This window comes from Scylla paramamosain, chromosome 42 (assembly GCF_035594125.1).
Source record: "Scylla paramamosain isolate STU-SP2022 chromosome 42, ASM3559412v1, whole genome shotgun sequence".
Taxonomy (NCBI): domain Eukaryota; kingdom Metazoa; phylum Arthropoda; class Malacostraca; order Decapoda; family Portunidae; genus Scylla; species Scylla paramamosain.
The window spans coordinates 10,605,001-10,627,500 of record NC_087192.1 but is presented as its reverse complement, the minus strand read 5'-3'; the positions used below and the strand labels follow the sequence as shown (position 1 = coordinate 10,627,500).

The window sequence follows — 22,500 nt, the reverse complement described above, 5'->3', positions numbered from 1 at the left end:
ATATATATATATATATATATATATATATATATATATATATATATATATATATATATATATATATATATATATATATATATATATATATATATATATATATATATATATATATATATATATATATATATATATATATATATATATATATATATATATATATATATATATATATATATATATATATATATATATATATATATATATATATATATATATATATATATATATATATATATATATATATATATATATATATTAGACATGAACTGGTCAAACATCCAGAGTTCTTTCTTTTCTTCCCTTTATAACTTACAACGTTTCACCTTCACAGAAGGCATCTTAAGGGTAAAATATCTAATTATATCTAGTAAAGTATTAAAAAGATATAATAACAAAAAAATGAGAGGAAAAAATAATAACACACAAGGGGACAATAATAAAAAAGGTAAAAACAAAGAAGCCAACATATGTATGACGGTGGGTCACACTGTTAACTGAAGATTTAATAAAAAACAGACAATGTATGGAGCAATAGTGATGTATGGTGGAAAAACTAGGTGAGTAAGTAAAACAAACCTGGTGTGCACCCGCTGGTAGAAGGATGAGAACTGACAGAGGCTGGTGTTGTGAGAGATTGTCCTCACCCTCCTACTAGCGAGTGCACACCACGTTTGTTTTACTTGCTCACCTATTTTTTTTTTTTTTCACCATATATCACTATTGCTCCATACATTGTCTTTGCTGTTTTTTTTTATTATTATTATTACTGTTATTATTATTTTATTTTTAGTTAACAGTGTGACCCACCGTCATATATGTGTCAGCTTTTTTGTTTTTACTTTTATTATTGTCCCTTATGTGTTATTATTTTTTTATCTTATTTATTTTTTTTTTCATATTATACTAAATATGATTATATATTTTATCCTGAAGATGCCTTCTATGAAGCTGAAACGTTGCAAGTAATAAAGTGAACAAAAGAAAAGAACTCTGGGTGTAGTCCCTGTTCACCTCTACTGTGTCTCGGAACTTCGTCATATATATATATATATATATATATATATATATATATATATATATATATATATATATATATATATATATATATATATATATATATATATATATATATATATATATATATATATATATATATATATATATATATATATATATATATATATATATATATATATATATATATATATATGTGTGTGTGTGTGTGTGTGTGTGTGTGTGTGTGTGTGTGTGTGTGTGTGTGTGTGTGTAGAGAGAGAGAGAGAGAGAGAGAGAGAGAGAGAGAGAGAGAGAGAGAGAGAGAGAGAGAGAGAGAGAGAGAGTGCTATAATATTCTCATCCATTTCTCCTTTGTGAAATTTCCACACTTTCGTTTACGGCACATGAGCTCACCTCTTCCAGATCTCACTTTCTTTTTCTTTCTGAAGTTCAGGTGTCTGAGACAACTGATAGCTGTCATTTTTCTCTTCCCAGTTACTTTCCTTATCCTCAATTTCAGTTCAAAGTTCTATATTGTGTTGAACACAGCAATATAACTTGTTATTGTGCCTACGCTCTTGAGTCTAAAAAAATTTCTTTCATCTGGTTAGTACTTCATTGTCACTCGTTATCTAAAATCAACTGTGGTTTGTGCCTCTCGCCTAACTCCTCCAACCATGTAAAATTCGTTGACTATTTGATTTGCAAAGTGGAGCAAATTCTCACCCATTTTCCCCTTGCTGAAACCTTCATTCATGAAGATACCTTTGTTCACCTCCAGCTTAGGGTATCATATTCCTTCACTGAGTGAGTTGGTGAACAAGCCTTTGACTTTGCTATTTCACATGACCTAGAGCAATTAGTGTAGCACCACCGCTTTGAAGATGCACACATTCTCGATCTTTTCCTAACTTTTAAGTCGAGCATATTTTGTAAAACGGTTCTCTCCATTGGGCTCCTTTAATCACAACCCTATTTCTGTATTTTGTGCTGTCGTCTTAGTAATGCCCTGGATCCACCAAAGTGAGGATGCTTCTGGTTCTACAAGTCTGGGAATGATTATTGTTTCCATGTCAGAGCCCTTTCTCTTTGTTCAGAGAGCATAATGGTAATTATTTTTGGTATGAAGTCTTTCATTCCACTTATTTTCTCAATCCCAAAGCTCGTAAACCTTAGTTGAACTTAACTTGCTTTCCGGCTGTCCAGGATAGAGAGGCAACTACGAATATATGTACAGAGGCGATTCATTGGACTTCCATCTCTTGAAATTTTAAACTTTTGCCCGAAATCATTCCAGATCTGTTCTGCAATTTAGCAAAAAACTCTTTCATCAGTAAAAAATATCACAATCTTGCTCGTTCATCTTGTCCCGATTGCTGGCATCTAGCCGAAAACATCTCCAATATTTTTTCTTCTTCAGTTTGCCCCTCTACTTCATCTAGATGGCTCCACTGCCATCTTCATACCTTTAATGTTAAACACTTCTCATAGACCTTTTCTGACAGCTCCACACTCGATGATTCTGGGCCTCTTTCTCTTTCATCCTTCCCTTCTGATAAAGCATATTATGCCTGCTGTAGAAATTCAATGTAACGATGTTTTCTATGCCCCCTCTAGCCTTGATCCTCGGAAGGCTTCTTACTCGTATGTCCCTGACAAGTTCCTCATATCGTTTTCCAGAACTTTGTTTCTGTGCTCACTCCTTACCTGGTCAAACCGTTCCATCTCTGCTTACCTACATTCATCCCTCGTTCTTGTTGTCTACATTCAGGCTGATTTTAAAGATGGTAAACTTTTCATCCCTTCAAACTACCGATTTGTATCTTTGATTTCCTGTCTTTCGGCAGCTTTTGAGTCTATCCTCTAAAGCAGCAATTTGTTCATAACCTTTTATCATATGACCAGTATGAATTTCCGTAAGGATGATCCACTGGCGATCTTCTAACTTTCCTTACTGAATCTTAGTTATCCTGTTTTCTGAATTCTGGTTATTGTGATCGTTACCGATGAGTCGTATCACCATCAACAACAGATCTTATTTCACAGTCGTTTTTCCCTGCCTTGTTTGTTTTGATCCTTGCCAGAAATTGGAACCTTTTGTAAAGCTGACTTGGGAGCTGGGGCCTCCACAGTGGAGCTTATCAATATATTTATTTATATATTATTATTTTTATTTTTTACAAATAGCACAAATTCTTATCCTCTTGTGGTTGTTTTATTTACTGAATTATATATTAAAAATATCTAAGACTACAGCAACACATTATAGGCTATGTAATATGATGAAATTTAAGAATTTGCACGGCAGCCCCAACTCACTAAACAAGCTGATGAAGACTTCAGCATCTGCTACACTCCTTTGGTCAAACTCCTGTAATAATCCTGACATAAACATAATGTATATGGAATTTGTCATTTAAGAGAAATATTGGATAATACCGAAACAAAACTACCGTTTCCATCAGAGGGCTAGGTTTGGTTAGGTTAGGCTGAGTTTAGATTAATCCAATTCATTAATTTCATTGCTAATCTTCTCATTGTGTAAATCATGATTGAAAAAAAAAAATCATCAGGTTTTTGCCTAAAAAATAACTAGTTACTGTCTGTTATTTCCATAAAACCCGAAATATTTCAATCAAAAAATATGTGTGTAAAGCAATGAGGGAGAGAGAAATAGTAGATGATCTATTATGTGCCTGGTTGGCATAAGCAATTTGATGAATGTTACCGTTGACAGATATGCAAAGGGAAGAATTTAAATCACAAAATGTAACCATAATTGCAGTAGATGGATATGCCGTGTTGAAGGCATCAGTGACGTATTTCCATGCCTCTCTCTCTCTCTCTCTCTCTCTCTCTCTCTCTCTCTCTCTCTCTCTCTCTCTCTCTCTCTCTCTCTCTCTCTCTCTAGTTCTTTGGTCAAAAATTGACTCATTTTGTCTAATGAAGCTGCCCCTGCATACCAACATTACCGCATCAGAGGTCTACGTTTATTTATTTATTCATTTATTTATTATTATTATTATTATTTTGTTTTTATGATTGTCACCGGGTTGGGATTACCAAAACCACGAAAACAATGAATGTGAGATCGACTGGAGGGGTAATGTCTGTTGTCAAGCTTTCTCTTATTCGATTTCTATCCATTTTTCTGCATCATCCGTTCTATCTCTGCAGTAATAGACGGCCACTTCTCTTAGGCCTAGTAACAGTGGTGTTCCACAGGGCTTTGTCCAGTCACCCAACCTATCTGTTATTCATAAAATAATGATTTCAGTTTTACCTCTTGCCCGATCGATTGCTACGCTCTGATGACTCGATCCTGCATTTTTCAGTGTCATTTGCTACACGCCAAACTTGACAAGTAAACATTTAATTCTGAGAAAGAACACCTAGCTTCTGATTTATCTTTTATTTCGATATGGAGAAGGGCAAAGTTTGTGTTGTTCAGTTTTTCATAAACCCAATATTGTCATCTATCCAATATCATCAATCTTGTAGATTTCCTTCTTCCTCAGTGACACTCAGCTATTTCCCTCTCTCTTCTTGAACTGTCCTTCACAAAAAAAAAAAAATAAATAAATAAATAAATAAATAAATAAATAAAATAAAATAAAATAAAATAAAATAAATAAATAAAATAAATAGATAAATGAATAAATGAAATGAATAAATGAATAAATAAATAAATAAAATAAAATAAATAAATAAAAACATCTGGAAATTGCATATCTCTCCTTTTGCTAAAGATAAGTATTCTGTGGCAAGGCAAAACGTGTGTTGGGAAATGCTTCTAAAACTCATTTTCTTCATTTGTCTACTCCACACAATCTTCCAGAAAACTGTTCCATATTCTTGAGTGATACTAAACTATCTCCTACATTTCTTTGGACTAGCCTTCACTGAAATTCTCAACAGGAGATTCCATTTCTTTTTCTTAATAAAATAACTTCCATGGAATTAGTATGTCTTTTATGTCATCTGAGACAATATTTTTTCTTCCCTTCCTTTACTCTATACAAGCTCCATGTACGGAAAACTAACTGCTCCTACATATGGAGAGAATCATTTCACACAGAGCTCCTACATAGACACCAAACAGTCAAAAGCTTTTCATCTCATCGATCCCTTCCCTCTCACAGACTGTTTTGATTCTTTCACTCACCGCCACGGTGTTTCATCTCTTACCATCTTCTGTAGTAATTCCATGGTTATTAACCTCTTGAACTTGCTAGCTGTATGCTCCCCCATCCTCGCCACACAAGTTTTTCAACATAATTTTGTCCCCTTTCTGTACACCTTCTTAATGTAAGAAATGAACAGTATCTTCAGTCTTTCATTTCTTATACTGATAAAACTCTGGAACTCTCTTCCTGTTTCGGTTTTTCAACCTGCCTTGGAGTTAAACTGTTTCAAAAGAGGAGGAAGACATCTCAAAAATGAAATTGGCAATCTCTCTCGGCTCTTTCCTTCTGTCTACTTCTGGGAATGGCTTTGTGAGCGGGCTTTTATTCACTTTTTTTCCCTAGATCGATTTCACACACACACACACACACACACACACACACACACACACACACAAATACACACATACTATATTATACTATGTTATATTACATTATATTATATTATATTATATTATATTATATTATATTATATTATATTATTTTGTATTATATCATATTTTATTTCATGAGTTCGGCCGTGGCTCGTGATAGGCTCTATAGTGCCGGAATTAGAACAAATATTTAGAATACGGGTATTCCATGTTTCATTAATAACTTTGTTTACTGTTGTGTTTTCCAGCATCAGTGAGTTCTCCCTTCCTCTGTGCCAGATAACACTCAGTGGAGATAACACCCTCACCGCATTATGCTCACTAGGTGTTTCCAACAGAATGTTCAAACCTGTGTTCATGTACTAACTTGAGCGGCCTGCCTTCACGCAGCTGGGCGCATAGACCACGCCCACCACCACAATAATGCGCGGAGGGCACTGGAGGAGATCGCTGTTCTGGACGACGTCGTTCAGAACGCCCTCAACATTACGTCCGTCAAGGACACACTCATCGTGCTCACAGCAGACCACTCCCATGTGTTCACTGTGGGGGGCGATAATACCCCCCGTGGCCACCCCATCACTGGTACTCTCCTTCTACCTCCCTCTTGATTTCGTCTTTTACCTTGTTATCCTACACCACAGTGACGCTGTAACACCTTCTCATGTTCATAACATGTTGTTTACGTAAACTTTTTGCCTCTAAAATGTTGGCAGAAATGCAAGTATAAGCTGTTCATGGGTCCTGAGGCAGAAGCTGTGGTGTAGGAGCGCAGCACCTGTGAGCTTTCTAACAAAGGTGGTGGGGAGCTGTGTTGTCCGTCAAGTGCTAGCTTCTATGTGTTTAGTATTAGCAGTGGCGTGAAGCTGTGACCGCCCAACGTGAGACCGGTGGCTTCACGCCACTGTTGATTAACCTCTTAGACGATATGCAGGACAGGTGTGGAGGCAGGCAACGACCAGGTAAGATGTGTCTGTGACTTGCCAGCTGTTGTCCGTCCTCACCAGCTGCTGGAAGCCGCAGTGTTAGTGTGTTTTCCCCACAGCGGGACGGATGGACCACGCGCACCACTACAACATAGCGGCGCGAGCCCTGGATGAAGTGGTGCGTCTGGATGAGTGTGTGCAAGCTGCCATGAAGCTCACCAGCCCCTCCAACACGCTGCTGGTGGTGACGGCTGATCACTCTCACACTATAACCTTTGGTGGTGCCTCAGTGCCCCGGGGAAATCCAGTCCTCGGTTCGTTCTTTTCCAACACTTGCCATTCCTCCCTGAACCTCTCGCCCGTCCCGCTGCTCGACCACCAGTCTGGCTAGCGGCCCTGTACTAACACAGTCTTTCTTTTCCGCGATACTTGCCTCACTGCACGGAATTTCACATCTCTTTCTTTACTTCCCAGTTTACCTGCTTTATTTTTCTCTTTCTCTCTTATTATCAGCTGCGGTACCTCTTATTTGTACATTCTAAATGCTGGCCGTCCCTTGGCCAACGTTTTTTCTTCGTCATTCCTAATTTGCCTCACTCGTTGCTACACTGATGTCGCCATGATAACGTAAGAGTTAGGTATTCGTAAGAAGAAGAAATCTTATGTTCAGTGCATCTTAATTCATACATTAAGCATGATTTTTTTCCTAAAATACCTTGAATATTTCGTTACGTAACATTGTAAGAGGCTCCTAAATTAGTAAAAAGGAAAAACGCTCATGTTATAAAAAACATAAAGTGTACACAAGTTTGATTTCTGCAGCGAGCTTTTCTTTCAACAGACTTACGGCGATACCAGTAAGAGAAAACAATTTTTGAAAAGTGCGGCAAAATCACTACTCGGAAGACAAATCGATTATAGTATTGCTTTAATTGAATACCCTCCATCTCATTCATATTAGATGGTCAGGGCAAACAGAAAACACAAGGTAAGACTTGTGCACGAGCGTGAGGTGGTCACCTGCCTGTCTTTGGCGTGGCGGCACAGCAAGGACAAAGGTGCACTCTAAATCATAGTTGATTAATTAAGAAAACAAATTACATGATGGTGCAAAAATTTCGTTTGTTATTTTTTGTTCTATTAACAAACATTTTCTAATTTACATTAACGATTATGTTGATGATGGTTATGATTATGATGATCATGATGATGATCATAGTAATAATAATAAAAAAATATAATAATAATGATGATAATAATAATAATAATAATAATTATTATTATTATTATTATCATTATTATTATTATTATTATTATTATTATTATTATTATTATTATTATTATAAAGATAATGATAATAATAATAATAATAATAATAATAATAATAATAATAATAATAATAATAATAATAATAATGATGATGATAATAATAATAATGATAATAATAATAATGAAAATAATAATATTATTATTATTATTATCATTATTATTATTATTATTATTATTATCATCGTCTTCATCATCATCATCATCATCATTATTATCATTATTCTTATCATCATCAGTTATTGTCATTACTGACGTCGCTCACCCTACACAATGGATCAGTCACGTGTGTCATGTTTCCAATATTTTAAGACTGCAAATTTCATCCTGCCACGCTGTGACTGGTCGCGGCGAGCACCTGCATCCCCCACCCTTACAAAGCCTTGATCACGTCAGCACTGTCACGTTACTGAGGTCCTTCGTCGTTTTCATGAGTGGGCATAATGTTTAACGGCTTGTTTTCACAATAATCACTTATCTTGAACTTAAATTATTAATTTTGCCTAGGTGTTTCCTCGTAGCCAGCTCAGCACCGGTAAGACACATTAGGCAGGAACTTAACCAGCCTGCAAAAAGCAACACTAAGGTAGGAGGCAGACCAATTTTTCCGTCAAGTTTGTCAGTGTTTTGTAGAGAAATTTCCATATTTTTTTTCTTTCTCTTTTTCTCTCTCTATTCTACCATAGTCTATAGGCTTACTCGAGCTTGGGTGTGACTCATGTCAAGGAAATAATTATAATCTGGCCCAAGTAGTTTACTTCTTGACAAAATAATATCTTTTCTCAGTGTTTAAGGTGATGGTCAATATTACATTAAGGCATCAGAGAACAAGCTTTGTTTTCATTTCTTCCCGCGAGAAGGAAATGATTGCATCGTGCCATTAAAGTAGTCTGAGAAATAACAGTTGTTCCCAAGAAATATATATCCCAATAGAAATAATTGGCATCCGTGAAAATTGTTCCTTGACTATCTCCTTTATTGCTAGCCGTATAGCTACGGTTTGGAACACAGTTGTTCCCTGATCCCTCCAGATAGTGCCAAAAAGCCTATAAATATGGAAATTTTATTGGCAAGCGTACGAGAAAAGACCATAAGTCAGGCACAGCGTAGCGCCGCGGGAAGGGAGAGGAGGCACGGATGGATGTGGACCAAGAGTTGGTGCGCATTTGCTGTTTGGAATGATTTTTATTAAATTCAAAGCTTAAATAGCTGGCCACTCACTGAAGTACAAAAAAAGTGTGTGTTCATCCTTTAGTCATCATTCCCCGCGATGCCTTGCGGGGCTGTGTGATCCGTGACGCACGCCAGCCCAACCCTGCCCGTCGCCGTCCCCTCCTCCCCTCCCCTTCGCGACCTCCTTGACCCTGACCCTTCCTGAGACTGAGACACACCCACAGCTGAGCTACTGCAGCATATCTTCACCCCACATGCTTCTGTAGAAAAATCTTCAACATTTCCCAAGATTTGCACACCATTAAATCGTTGCCATACTTCTGGTATAGAAATTTGTAAAAATATTTATAAAGAATTATGTAGCATACCTTGCATGAATTTAAAGGAACAATTCATAGCAAAAGAAATCTATTCAATCTAGAAAGTAGTCTTTTTTTGTACAACTTTGTCACCAGTAAGGCAATAGAAACTTCTCTAAGATAATTTTAGCTCCTTCATTAAGCCATTATGTAGCACACCATTTATAATCTATTGATCGAATTCAAGGGAAAAAGTAAACCTTTCCTTCTGTAAATATACTGCAGTACATTCACGAACAGAAAGATCAAGATTCACTTGTCTTCAATGACACCGGCCACCTTGTGCCGGAGAGCGAATGCTGAGTATGCCTTCCTGCAGGTCTTGACACCGAGATCAGTGACATGGATGGCAAGCCCTACACGACGCTCCTTTACGGCAACGGCCCAGGCTATGCCCATACCACACCTACCGGCCGCCACGACCTGACAGGATTCAACACTCAGGACATCAACTTCGTGCAGCAGGCGGCGGTGCCCAGGAAGTGAGTAGCGGGATATGTGGAGGTGGAAGCAATTTAAACCACCTGACTGCTTCAGCTTCTCACCATTATAAAATGGGCTGATGTGAATTTATAACATAATTTTGAAAGGCATCATTGGCAACAGTAGGAGTGGTCGAATAATTCAAACCTTTTACTGCCGGAAGTTTCATTTTTTGCTCAGAAAAATCGACTACAATTAATCAAATCAAGTAACAAGTGTTAGTTTGTCAGCAGCAGTCAGAGGGTTTAGCGTTGTAATCCATCAATGAGAATTAATCTCTCTCTCTCTCTCTCTCTCTCTCTCTCTCTCTCTCTCTCTCTCTCTCTCTCTCTCTCTCTCTCTCTCTTCATATGCGCACCTGACCTCTCGTCCCTCTTTTCCTCCATTATTTATATTTCATGTTTTTGGTTTCCCACCTTTCCTTTGCATTCAATTCTTCCTCACCCTTCCCGTCTCCCCTTTATTCATTCGCTCATACACCCTCTATTTCTCCCTCTCTCTCGCGTACAACTAACTTGTAAGAAAATTATATTTTTCTGTATTTTTCCCTCTCATACTGTCCAGCGGAAATTCCAGCCTTAGACCTCTGCGGTTACTCGTATATACGCATAATGATGGATATTGGTAACTACTGACTTTTTTTTTTTTTTCTGTGGGACAGGAAAAGTGTGTTGTGTGCATGTTCACAGTGAGAAGCGGAGAGTGACAGGTAGGGAAAGCTGATAAATTTTTCCAGTCAACACAGGAGAAACGTTTCGGTGCCTTGTATCGATTATTTGAAGCAGGTTCTTGTACAGTTATTCCCGGGAATGGTCTCGTGGAATCCTAGTGTACTGCATCAAGATTCCACACACAAAAAAAAAAAATAAATAAAAATAAATAAAGAAAGAAAGAAAGAAAGAAAGAAAGAAATAAGAAAAGTGAAAATAATTAAGTAAATAAATAAATAAAAGACTGAAATAATACACATTCAAATGAGGGTGCTCTGATTTTATTAGTAATGTGAACTGTGTTGTAATGTTATGGAAAGCTTTATGTGAATTTTATTGTTTAAGGAATTTTTTCAACATATCATATAATGCATGCGCAGGATTTTCTGAGATATGTAAAATTGTATCGATAGATATTCCAAAATGTAAAGGTTGTAAGAGTTGCTGGGGTTTTCGAACATGACTGTAAAAATTACAGTGAGTTCAACAAGGGTTGTGCACTGTCAGAAGTAAATCACTCTTGAAGACACCTCTTATATATATGTGGCGTAATGAGAAAACAATGAGTTTCAAAATCTGGAGCTTAGTGCTGCCATAAGAACAAATGAACTGTGCAGCGCTGAGTCCTGTAAGGCCAGAAAGGGCCACTGCTCATGTTAGGTGCAGACGCTGGCCCTGCATCATGACTACAGACTGGTTATCGGGAGAATGAAAGGTAATAATAATTTCACAACCTCTTACATGCCACCTGACTAATGTGTTGAATGTGCTCTTGGTGAGACTGTGAGCGCAACCAACAGAAGACAATTACAGAGAAAATCTGTCTGTCAGAATGTGATGGAGTGCACTTTCCCTTGTGGTGATAATTAAAAGAAGAAAAATCATATATGTTGTGTGTGTGTGTGTGTGTGTGTGTGTGTGTGTGTGTGTGTGTGTGTGTGTGTGTGTGTGTGTGTTGTTTTACCTTTACCGTAGTGAGAAGGTAAATATGTTTTCTTATTTTATGAACTTTTTTTTTTATCGTCTCCCTCCACACGTTCTCCTTTACTCCTTTGAAGAACATAATTTATTCTTTTTTTTTCAGTTTTTCTTCAGCGTAAGAAGGTTTTAACTTTTCCACTTTCTACTCCTAAGGCAATTCTCTTGTGTGCAGTATTTTCATTGCAAGTAAAAAGTAGCTTTCTGTCGCTCTTATCTTCCTGTCTGTCCGTACCACCATCTTTTATACTGTTGTCCTTGTCACCTCCTTGGAAATCTTTATGTTTCCATTTAATGTCTGCAAAAAGTTATTATGTTGGTGATATTTTGGTAGTTTATGATTTCCGTCAGTCTTCCTTCCCATATTTTTTTCGCTCATTGTAAAACCGACGACATGAATTTTTAAACATTAAATTTCGTCATTAAAAACAAATTCCGTATATATATATATATATATATATATATATATATATATATATATATATATATATATATATATATATATATATATATATATATATATATATATATATTCAGTCAAATATTCATTTATTTATTTAATTTATTGATGCCTTGCTAAATTTCTTTACAGCAGTGCGTATTTACACTCAGTGTCATCAAAAATATATTCATAATTACATGTCATTTTCGTGAGTGAAAAGCATGGTGGTGCTTACATCAACCTTCGCGGCACTTAACCTGTGACAGAATTCCTCCATGTAAGCTTTTCATAACTGGTGAACATTAAAAATCCATTTCAACAATTTCTGTTCTATATCTTTCATCAGTTTCCCTTTTTTTTTTTTTCACATGATTGATCACATTAACTTTGCGTTTTGCTGGCAGCTTTTTTTTTTTTTTATAAGATGATGTACTCTTCTTGAAATCAAGAAAAAAAATCTTCTTGAAAATAAGAAAAAATGGGGAAAAAATAAAATTCAAGGTCATATCTTCCGCCTCGTACCTGTGATATTCAACAAATAAAAAAATACATTTCAACAATTTCCCTTCTATATCTTTTATCAGTTTCCCTTTTTTCCACATGAGTGATCACATGAACTTTGCGTTTTGCTAGGTTTATATATATATATATATATATATATATATATATATATATATATATATATATATATATATATATATATATATATATATATATATATATATATATATATATATATATATATATATATATATATATATATATATATATATATATATATATATATATATATATATATATAAAAGAAGATGTACTCTCCTTGAAAATAAAAATGAGAAAAAAATGAAAATTCCCGGCCATACCTTCCGCCTCGTACCTGTGATGGTAAAGAAATTAACAATTCAGGAAGATTTTTTGACTGATTCTGGACTTTAATGAAATAAGTCTATGACAAATATTAAATACCATTCTTTTAATTTCCAAACTAAGATGAAATACAGTATCTTTTTGGTTTTCTTCTAAATTCTACAGTCACCCTTCCTTCATCCGGGGAAACTTTTAATGTAATGCATCGAGCACATCAGTATTCTGCATATTACAACAAAAGTCTTTGCAGCAGCTTCAGGCATTCACAGATCTGCCTCACATCCCGCTCCCCCCATCATCTCAACTGTATATTCAAATCAACTAATGTTTCTTCCAGCTGTCTGAACTCGTTGTGTGTCAGAAATTTCATAATATTGATAAGAGCATTGTGGTTCCTCTTTACATTTATTTAATCTTTACTGTTATTTTTCTTTTTTTTTTTCATCTGCGTATTTTCATGAATTAATTTCTTACATATTTACACTTCATAAGTTTTTTCACTTATTTTTAATTTAGTTTCCTTTTCACATGAATAATTTTTGTACTGCTCTATACTACTTTTGCACATTTATTTTATTTCTACTTTAAAATGCATCTTCAAAAAAATCTGCCTGTGTGTTTTACTCATCCACCCACAGTTGTCTACTGGTGTCGCGATACCACCACTTACGGAAAGAGTTCAGAGATTATAGTGATAGTCGTTAAGATAGTGGTTTAGTAGGACTGAAACCACTCACACGCCACACACCGGGACAGTGAGATCACAACTCCTTGGATCACAACATGTAACTACTTTCTGCGAAGTTAACAGGGGCTACACATTAGGAAACTTGCCCACCTGCGTTGCTGCTCCTGGGACACACACACTCACATACACACACCTCTCCTCTTCTAAACCTCATCTTCTTTTCCTCACTGAAACTCAGGTGTCTGAGGCAACTGACAGTAGCCCCTTTTATGTTCCCTCTTACTTTCTCTATCCTCATTTTCGATCCAAAGCTGGATGCTGCGTTTATGTGCACAATAACTTAACCTGCTCTCGTGCCCACGCTCTTAAATCTTCCGAGTTTTCCACCATCTGGCTACGACTACAGAGTCACTCTCAAACTAAATTGATCTGTGCTGTATACCTCTCACTTAACTCCTCTGACTATAAGAAATTCTTTGACTACTTAACTTCCAAAGTGGAGCACATTCTGACCCTCTTCCCTTCTGCAGAGATCTCCACTGTAGGAGACTTCAATGTTCACCACCAACTTTGGCTTTCCTCTTCCTTCACTGACCATCCTGGTGAACTAGCTCTCAACTTTGCTATCCTCCACGACCTAGAGCAATTGGTGCAACACCCTACTCGTATTCCTGACCGTCTTGGAGATACGCCCAACATTCTTTACCTTTTCCTGACCTCTAATCCTTCTGCTTATGTTGTCACCCTTTCTTCTCCGTTGGGCTTCTCCGATCACAATGTCATATGTGTATCTTGTCCTATCGCTTAGTGTATCCTCTTCAGGATACCCTAAGCGAAGGTGCCTCTGGCGTTTTGCCTCTGCTAGTTGGAGGACCTGAGGAGGTATTTTGCTGATTTTCCTTGGAATGACTACTGCTTCCGTGTCCGAGACCCGTCTTTGTGTGCTGAGCGCATAACAGAGGTGATAGTGTCTGGCATGGAGGTGTACATTCCTCACTCTTTTTCTCGACCTAAACCTTCCAAATTTAACACAGCTTGTTCTCGTGCTATACATGATAGAGGTGGCCCACAAAAGGTACTTAAGCCTTCCATCACCAGAATCTCATGCACTTTATATTTCTGCCCGGAACCATGCCAAGTCTGTCCTCCAACTAGCCAAAAACTCCTTCATTAACAGAAAGTGTCAAAACCTTTCAAGATCTAACTCCCCTTGTGACTTCTGGCATTTAGCCAGAAACATCTCCAATAACTTTGCTTCTTCTTTCCCTCCTTTATTTCAACTAGATGGCACCACTGCTATCATATCTATTTCTAAAGCTGAACTCTTCGCTCAAACCTTTGCTAAAAACTACCTTGGACGATTCAGGGTTTGTTCCTCCCTCTCCTCCACCCTCTGACTACTTCATGCTACCTATCAAAATTCTTCGCAACGATGTTTTCCATGCCCTTGCTGGCCTAAGGCTTATGGAAGGCTTATGGACCTGATGGGGTCTCCTCCTATTGTTCTCCGAAACTGTGCCTCCGTGCTTGCATCTTGCCTAGTCAAACTCTTTCAGCTCTGTCTGTCAACATCTACCTTTCCTTCTTGCTGGAAGCTTGCCTACATTTAACCTGTTCCTAAAATGGGTGACCGTTCTAATCCCTCAAACTACGGTCCTATTGCTTTAATTTCCTGCCTATCTAAAGTTTTTTAATCTATCCTCAACAGGAAGATTCTTAAACATCTATCACTTCACAGCCTTCTATCTGATCGCCAGTATGGGTTCCGACAAGGTCGCTCTACTGGTGATCTTCTGGCTTTCCTTACTGAGTCTTGGTCATCCTCTTTTAGAGATTTTTGTGAAACTTTTGCTGTTGCCTTGGACATATCAAAAGCTTTTGATAGAGTCTGGCACAAAGCTTTGATTTCCAAACTACACTCCTACGGCTTCTATCTTTCTCTCTGTAACTTCATCTCAAGTTTCCTTTCTGACCGTTTTATTGCTGCTGTGGTAGACGGTCACTGTTCTTCTTCTAAATCTATTAACAGTGGTGTTCTTCAGGGTTCTGTCTTGTCACCCACTCTCTTCTTATTATTCACTAATGATCTTCTAAACCAAACTTCTTGTCCTATCCACTGCTACGCTGATGATACCACCCTGCACTTTTCCACGTCTTTTCATAGATGTCCAACCCTTCAGGAGGTAAACATTTCACGCAGGGAAGCCACAGAACGCTTGACTTCTGATCTTTCTAAAATTTCTGATTGGGGCAGAGCAAACTTGGTATTGTTCAGTGCCTCAAAAACTCAATTCCTCCATCTATCAACTCGACACAGCCTTCCAGACAACTACCCCCTCTTCTTCAATGACACTCAACTGTCCCCCTCTCCTACACTGAACATCCTCGGTCTGTCCTTTACTTATAATCTGAACTGGAAACTTCACATCTCATCTCTAGCTAAAACAGCTTCCATGAAGTTAGGTGTTCTGAGACGTCTGCGCCAGTTTTTCTCACCCCCCCAGCTGCTATCTCTGTACAAGGGCCTTATTCGTCCATGTATGGAGTATGCTTTACATATCTCGGGGGAGGTTCCACTCATACCGCTCTTTAAGACAGGGTGGAATCAAAAGCTTTTCGTCTCATCAACTCCTCTCCTCTAACTGACTGTCTTCAGCCTCTCTCTCACCGCCGCAATGTTGCATCCCTAGCTGTCTTCTGCCGCTATTTTCATGCTAACTGCTCTTCTGATCTTGGTAACTGCATGCCTCCCCTCCTCCCGCGGCCTCGCTACACAAGACTTTCTTCTTTCTCTCACCCCTATTCTATCCACCTCTCTAACGCAAGAGTTAACCAGTATTCTCAATCATTCATCCCTTTCTCTGGCAAACTCTGGAACTCCCTGCCTGCTTCTGTATTTCCACCTTCCTATGACTTGAATTCCTTCAAGATGGAGGTTTTCCATCCGAGCAATACCTTGTGGTACAAAGAACTATTTATTTCGCGTCAGTGTCTGTTCTGTTCACATTTCCCAGTGTACAGAGAGGTTTAAAGGTAAGGTGTCGTTGTGGTACATGCTGTTGTGACTAACATTCGTGTCTCCCTGCTCCTAGGTATGAGACGCACGGCGGAGAGGACGTGCCGGTGTACGCCATTGGTCCTGGGTCACACCTTTTCTCCGGCACGGTGGAGCAGACCTACATAGCACACGCCATCGCTCACGCCGCCTGCATTGCTGAGGACAACAGTCACTGTGAGAAGCCTTTTGGTGATGACGCTTGTGCCGCGGCCCCAGGCCCTGCCCCAGCCCCGACCTCCCGACGTCCACTTGGCCAAGTTCCGCCCACAATGGAGGACGATAAGCAGCAAGCACGAGATCCGTGGGCGTGGAGCACGGCGACACGGGCGTGGACGTGGACCGCCTACCAAGCACTGACATTGCTTATGCTCCCTGTTGTGCTGGTGCTGCGCTGAGCCCCTCTTGGCTGCACACACTCAGGAAGGGATCCCCCGCTCCCCGTGTTCGCTACACTGCGAGGACTGGAAGGAGAGTGTGGATCCCGAGGCGAGACTCTATGTCCTCACTTTTACCGTACCTCCATGTGACAGCGAAAATGCTTCACACGCCATGTTGAAAATTGTATAATAGGTTTTACTCGAGCTTTATCAGGATGCACAGGAAGGGTGGATCCTGCTGCGTGACGGCCAGGTCGGTGCTGCGATGCTGCTGTGCCTGTGTCGTCTGACTCTGCGACTCAGATCCTGATGTGTCCCCGAGTCCTCCCCAGCCTAGCGAGGATGAGGGCTTTTAGCGCTGACTGATTTATAAAGTGTGAGTTAGTTGACGATATAGCGATCATTTACAGGTATATTTTTCCCCAGTATTATTTTCACTTGAATTCTACCTCTCTGCTTTGAAGCGGTGGTTGTAAGGAAAAGCGTTGACAATCAGTGAATGAAAAAAAAAAAAAAGCAGAAGTGATGCGATCAAGAGTGAAGAGAAAAGAAAATCTCAAGAACAGTGACAGATGAGTAACAGTGCAGACGATAAAATATACGAGGCTCGCCACCCCCGCAGCGGCCTTGAGAGCCCTGTCTGCCTGCTGTGCTAGGACCGATGTTTTCAAGAGATAGTGGACTGTGCATCTATACTAATTATGTTTGCTTACAAATCACATGATTTGAAATATTCATGTTGTTGGGACTTTGATAAAACATAGTGAAAATTAACAACAGATGCCTTCGTCATTAGATTTAACAAAGTAGTCACGTTAGGATATCTGTTTGTGTGTCAGTATTGAATACACGCTGCAGTTGATTCTCTATTGAACGAGCGTGTGTTGTGTATACTAAATTATCAATGTTCCTTATATCAGTCATCATACTCAGACTCCATAGTTGTGTGATGAATTACAAGACATAAGTTCATCCCCCCGAGGAGCAAGTACTGGAGGATTTACTCTTATTTGCACCTTATTTCAGGACTGCTGATTGTTTCCCTGCGTCCACGGCCTCTTTTGATGAGTTTGTGTCAAGATGAAGCATGGACCTCAGGCATGCAGGACCAAGCCATTTGTTGTGTTGATATTGGGAAGCACCGTCAGGTAATAGATGCTCTTCATTTAAATTGATTTGATTTTTATCATACTTTATACTTCAAATCGGAATCTTACCTCATCCATTACCGAAGGACGGTGTTGAAGAAAAGGCGGTGCACGCAGCAGATGTTACATTTAGTTAAAGTATTCAGGTTCAACTCACCATTGTCGTAAAGTCTGAGTAGAGAGAGTAAAAAAAATAAATAAAAATAAAAATAATAATGATAATAATAATAATAATAATAATAATAATAATAATAATAATAATAATGATAATAATAATAATAACGAGTAGGCTGGCCAAGGGTCGCAAGAGAGCTGCTGGGCATGTCCCCTCCACTCCACCCTTTTGACCCCACTGGTGAGCTACTCGTATTTTGTGTTATATTTTTTTGCTCGGTGTCAGTAAGGTAACGTAAAGTACTGATATGGCAGGGATTGACAGGATGGCCACTGGCAGAATGCGGTAATCCGGAGGAGTGTTGAGGAGAGGCACATAATTCGTAATGGCGTCGTGGACAACTTTCATTATATTTTCGTTATTTCCGCTCCATACGTAAATTTCAGCATTGTTTTCATCATTATAAATGTCACGATTCTACAATGCGGATTCTTATACGACATACCCATCCTTGCCGATTAAGGTGTTTGCTTGTTCAGGGCATTGAAGAATATAGTTACTTGAACTTACCAGTAAATCTTTCTTGCCTCTAATATATTTGGACAGTGTATGTGCAATCTTTTTTTTTTTCTCATGGAAAGGTTCCAGTCCTTCCAGGTGGTAATAGAGGATGCACTTTCTTCCTACGCAAGCGACACCAGATGTCAGGACACTGTTTCTCTAAGTGGTGCCTTTTCCTCAGTTTGTATATTTTACGACACCTGTCTTGGGCGCCGAGCTACAGCTGAGCTAGACCATGAGAAAACAAGGCAGCGTTCTCTGTCTCTATTAATGGTATTTGACTCGTAACATATTTATCGGTAGAAAACTACTACATTGTTCTCGTAAAACATACGTTCTCGTAAAAGTGTTTTTAATCAGTCATTATCACTACATTCAATTTAAGTTAAATGAACTGTTTAGATATGTATTGGCTAAAAGATTATATTCAAAGAGGTGTTGATTTTTTAAACAAACCAAAATAGTTTCAATGCTTGTTCATGACAAAATGTTTTGTTATGACACCCAAACAAAATATCTTGACTTCTTAAAAAAAAAAAAAGGTCAAGTCACCAGAAGAGCGTGATGAGTAGTGAAGGTACTCCAATCCGTTCTCTTGAAATGAAAATTACATAATCAATATTGTGGCATTTGAAGTCAATAGTGCGTCAAGAAATTTATTCTTCATCTGTAATTAGTGCAAATATGGATACAGTATTTTTTTACAAAGTGTATATAACTCCAGAAGATTAAGATTCTCTGCTTCTTATCAAAGTAATTTCTTATCACTATAATTATAATTTTAATCACAATGAAGTTCATACGTATATCCAACAGTATTTTTAGCAAGTAATGTTTAGTCTTCATTTGTCTGATTTTGCTGTCAAAATTTTCTTCTGTTTAGGAAACGTACATCCTTACGCTCTCGTTAAATCACGTTCTCTTCCTCAATAAAGTTTGCCGGAACACACGAACACAGCGCTCTCACCCATAGTGAGTCAGTGCAATGTGTATGTGTGTGTGTGTGTGTGTGTATGTGTGTGTGTGTGAGGTGCAGGGGAGGCCTTTCTAGGTCCCTGGCGCTCTTGGTGGTGTCCCTGCCTCACCATGTGCACAAGAAAGAGGCAAGCTCTCACGCATTTTGTGCACATACATAAGAAAATTATTGTTTGTATCCTTAAATAACATTTGTTCTTAAGATTGCTCTCGTTTTTTGCACATTGGCTTTCAAGTCAGCTTCTCAGACACGAATATTTGGTTCCGAAGTACAAACATGAATCTTGTGTTCCAGTTTCTGTTCGTCCGGCGTCACAACGTGAACCTTTGGTTATCCTTGTAACCCAGACAGTTCTCAACACTATGTAGCAGTCATTATTAAATGATCGGTAACACTTTCTTTTGTTTCTCTGGTATGATCCTTCCTTTATTAATTGTCTCAATTCAGGATGTGTGACACATACACACACACACACACACACACACACACACACTCACTATGCTGTATTTCTATACTATAGATTAATAGAAACAGTATTCTGAAGAATACTTTATATCTGATCATTGCACTTGTGAGGCCTTGACAACACTAGTTCGAGTCACAATCCGGAGAGTAATTGTTGGTGGACACACACACACACAGACACACTCTCTCTCTCTCTCTCTCTCTCTCTCTCTCTCTCTCTCTCTCTCTCTCTCTCTCTATATATATATATATATATATATATATATATATATATATATATATATATATATATATATATATATATATATATATATATATATATATATATATATATATATATATATATATATATATATATATATATATATATATATGTGTGTGTGTGTGTGTGTGTGTGTGTGTGTGTGTGTGTGTGAAGAGTATTCTTCAGAATCTTATTGGAGTGTGGAAATAAAATAGTAATGAACATTTTTTCCAAGTCAGCAACGAAGAGGCAATACCTACCTTTGTGAGGCTTTACAACTGAGGAGCTCGAGTTTAGTTCGAAGCTCCAACACAAAGCCTGTGAACAACCTCCACCACCAGTCTACCTCGCGCGGTCTGAGCAGTGCGTGTGGTGCCGCAGCACAGGAGCTCCAGATTTTGTGGCTACCTTGTCTGCATATGTAAGTAGTGTTTTGTGCAGTCTATACCCAGTGTAGGCATGAAATTAAACATTGTCCCCTAGTAGGTGTAGCAGACCTCCGACTGGAGAAAGAAGCACTTTGAATTGAGTGAGTGAGGGCTGGTAGCTTTCTGGCAAGGCGCTGTTACAAGTATTCTGCCTTGTGTGTGTAGCAACGCTCGTTAATTGCCAATGGAGGCGCTTGACTGGTAGTAACCAACTGTACTACTCCACTCTTTTACGACTTATCTCTTTTTTGGTTTCCTAAAAGCGTGTTTGTGTTTTTATTATAAGCATCTTTTTTTTTTTAGGTAATGCACCTGACGCTAGGCTTATAAAAGCTAGACTTGATGATCTGACGTCATCACTACATAATATATCGATCACCTCTGCAATTCGAGATATCAAAAGAGGAGCCTCTGCATTTTCAGTAACATAATTTTCAGCTTACATAATTTGCAATTGTTTCATCAAGACAGATAATAAGAGTAGCAAGAAATACGGTTAGAGTTAACAAACTTTTTGTGGCGGGCTTTTGGCAACGTACGTGGCGCACGCTTTTATCAGAGCAAACTTCTAGAGTGTAGAGATACACTAATTTGCCAGGTAATCCATGTTGAGTGTCTGTACACTTCAGAGTATACATTAGAATTTGGAAACTATCCTCATCAGAGAAAACCTACACAGAGCAAACATACAGAGACTAATCCTGACAGATGAAGACTGCCACAGCAACATACAGCTGAAGAATGTCTGCCACTACGAGCCATGCTGCTGAATTGTAGTGTTAAGTTGAAAGTTAACATCTTGTGGATGGCAATTAAAGACATGTGTAACCACTCTTCAGTAGCGTATCCATCTAATATATTCTTTCTTGCACCTGGGAGTATAGTGATTTTTATTTATTTATTTATTTATTATTATTATTTATTTATTTATTTATTTATTTATTATTATTTTATTTATCTATTTATTTATTTATTTACTTATTTATTTATTTTATGTTCCTCTGACGCCCATTCTTAAGGACACCTTTGTATCACAGACAGATGGTTGTCAGAGGGTTCCGCAAGACGTTCCACCAACGACTCCCAAGAGGACACCTGGATATTTATCGGTGAAATTTTTTACTTTAGCAATCCCAGATTGGAAGTATTTACGCTGTTCTCATACCGGCAACTGCTTCTCAGTGAGTTGTTAGACTAAGACGTCACAATGTCTCCGAACCAAAACTAACGGTTTTCACACACTTGTCACCTGCTGTGACTCACCATTCCCATACTTGGAGGAAAGGAAAATGGAAAACTGTAAGCAGGTCCCTCTTCAAGAGTCATCCTTGCGTAAAATACGAAATAGAGAAAAATACAAGACTACATAAAGTATGGAATACACCAATTACTCACAATTTTCAGTACCTTCTTGTTATTTACTACATTCTTCGTACCCTGCTATCGTTCCCTATCTAATCACGTTCGTTGTATTATAATGCAATATATTTAAAAATGTTTACTAATTTACTTAAGGGACTTATGAACTTCACTGTTTGTTTGTCGCTTTCTTCACGTTGCAAGCATCCACGAAAGAGCGGAAATGGATAATACTGTTCCAGTTAAAACAGTCCTTTCTGTTC

General features: G+C 38.0%; 2 protein-coding genes across 6 annotated transcripts in view; both read left to right on the top strand.

Moving 5' to 3' along the window:
- LOC135093357 (alkaline phosphatase, tissue-nonspecific isozyme-like) overlaps positions 1–18,128 on the top strand; it is a 90,770-nt gene extending 72,642 nt beyond the window's left edge. Inside the window, exons 5-7 of one of the 2 annotated variants that reach the window (XM_063992588.1) lie at positions 5,945–6,139; positions 9,658–9,820; positions 16,599–18,128. In XM_063992588.1, the coding sequence (XP_063848658.1) occupies positions 5,945–6,139; positions 9,658–9,820; positions 16,599–16,959 (719 nt within the window). In that variant the 3' untranslated portion in view covers positions 16,960–18,128. Of the gene's footprint in view, positions 1–5,944; positions 6,140–6,599; positions 6,795–9,657; positions 9,821–16,598 lie in introns of both variants that reach the window. The other variant, XM_063992589.1, reaches the window with a different exon arrangement.
- A 2,650-nt stretch (positions 18,129–20,778) lies between these two features.
- The window catches only part of LOC135093356 (uncharacterized), a 54,228-nt gene continuing 52,506 nt past the window's right edge, over positions 20,779–22,500 (top strand). For 3 of the 4 annotated variants that reach the window (XM_063992583.1, XM_063992582.1, XM_063992581.1), the window contains exon 1: positions 20,793–20,871. The gene's annotated coding sequence lies outside the window, so the exon portion shown is untranslated. Of the gene's footprint in view, positions 20,872–22,500 lie in introns of all 4 variants that reach the window. The other variant, XM_063992585.1, reaches the window with a different exon arrangement.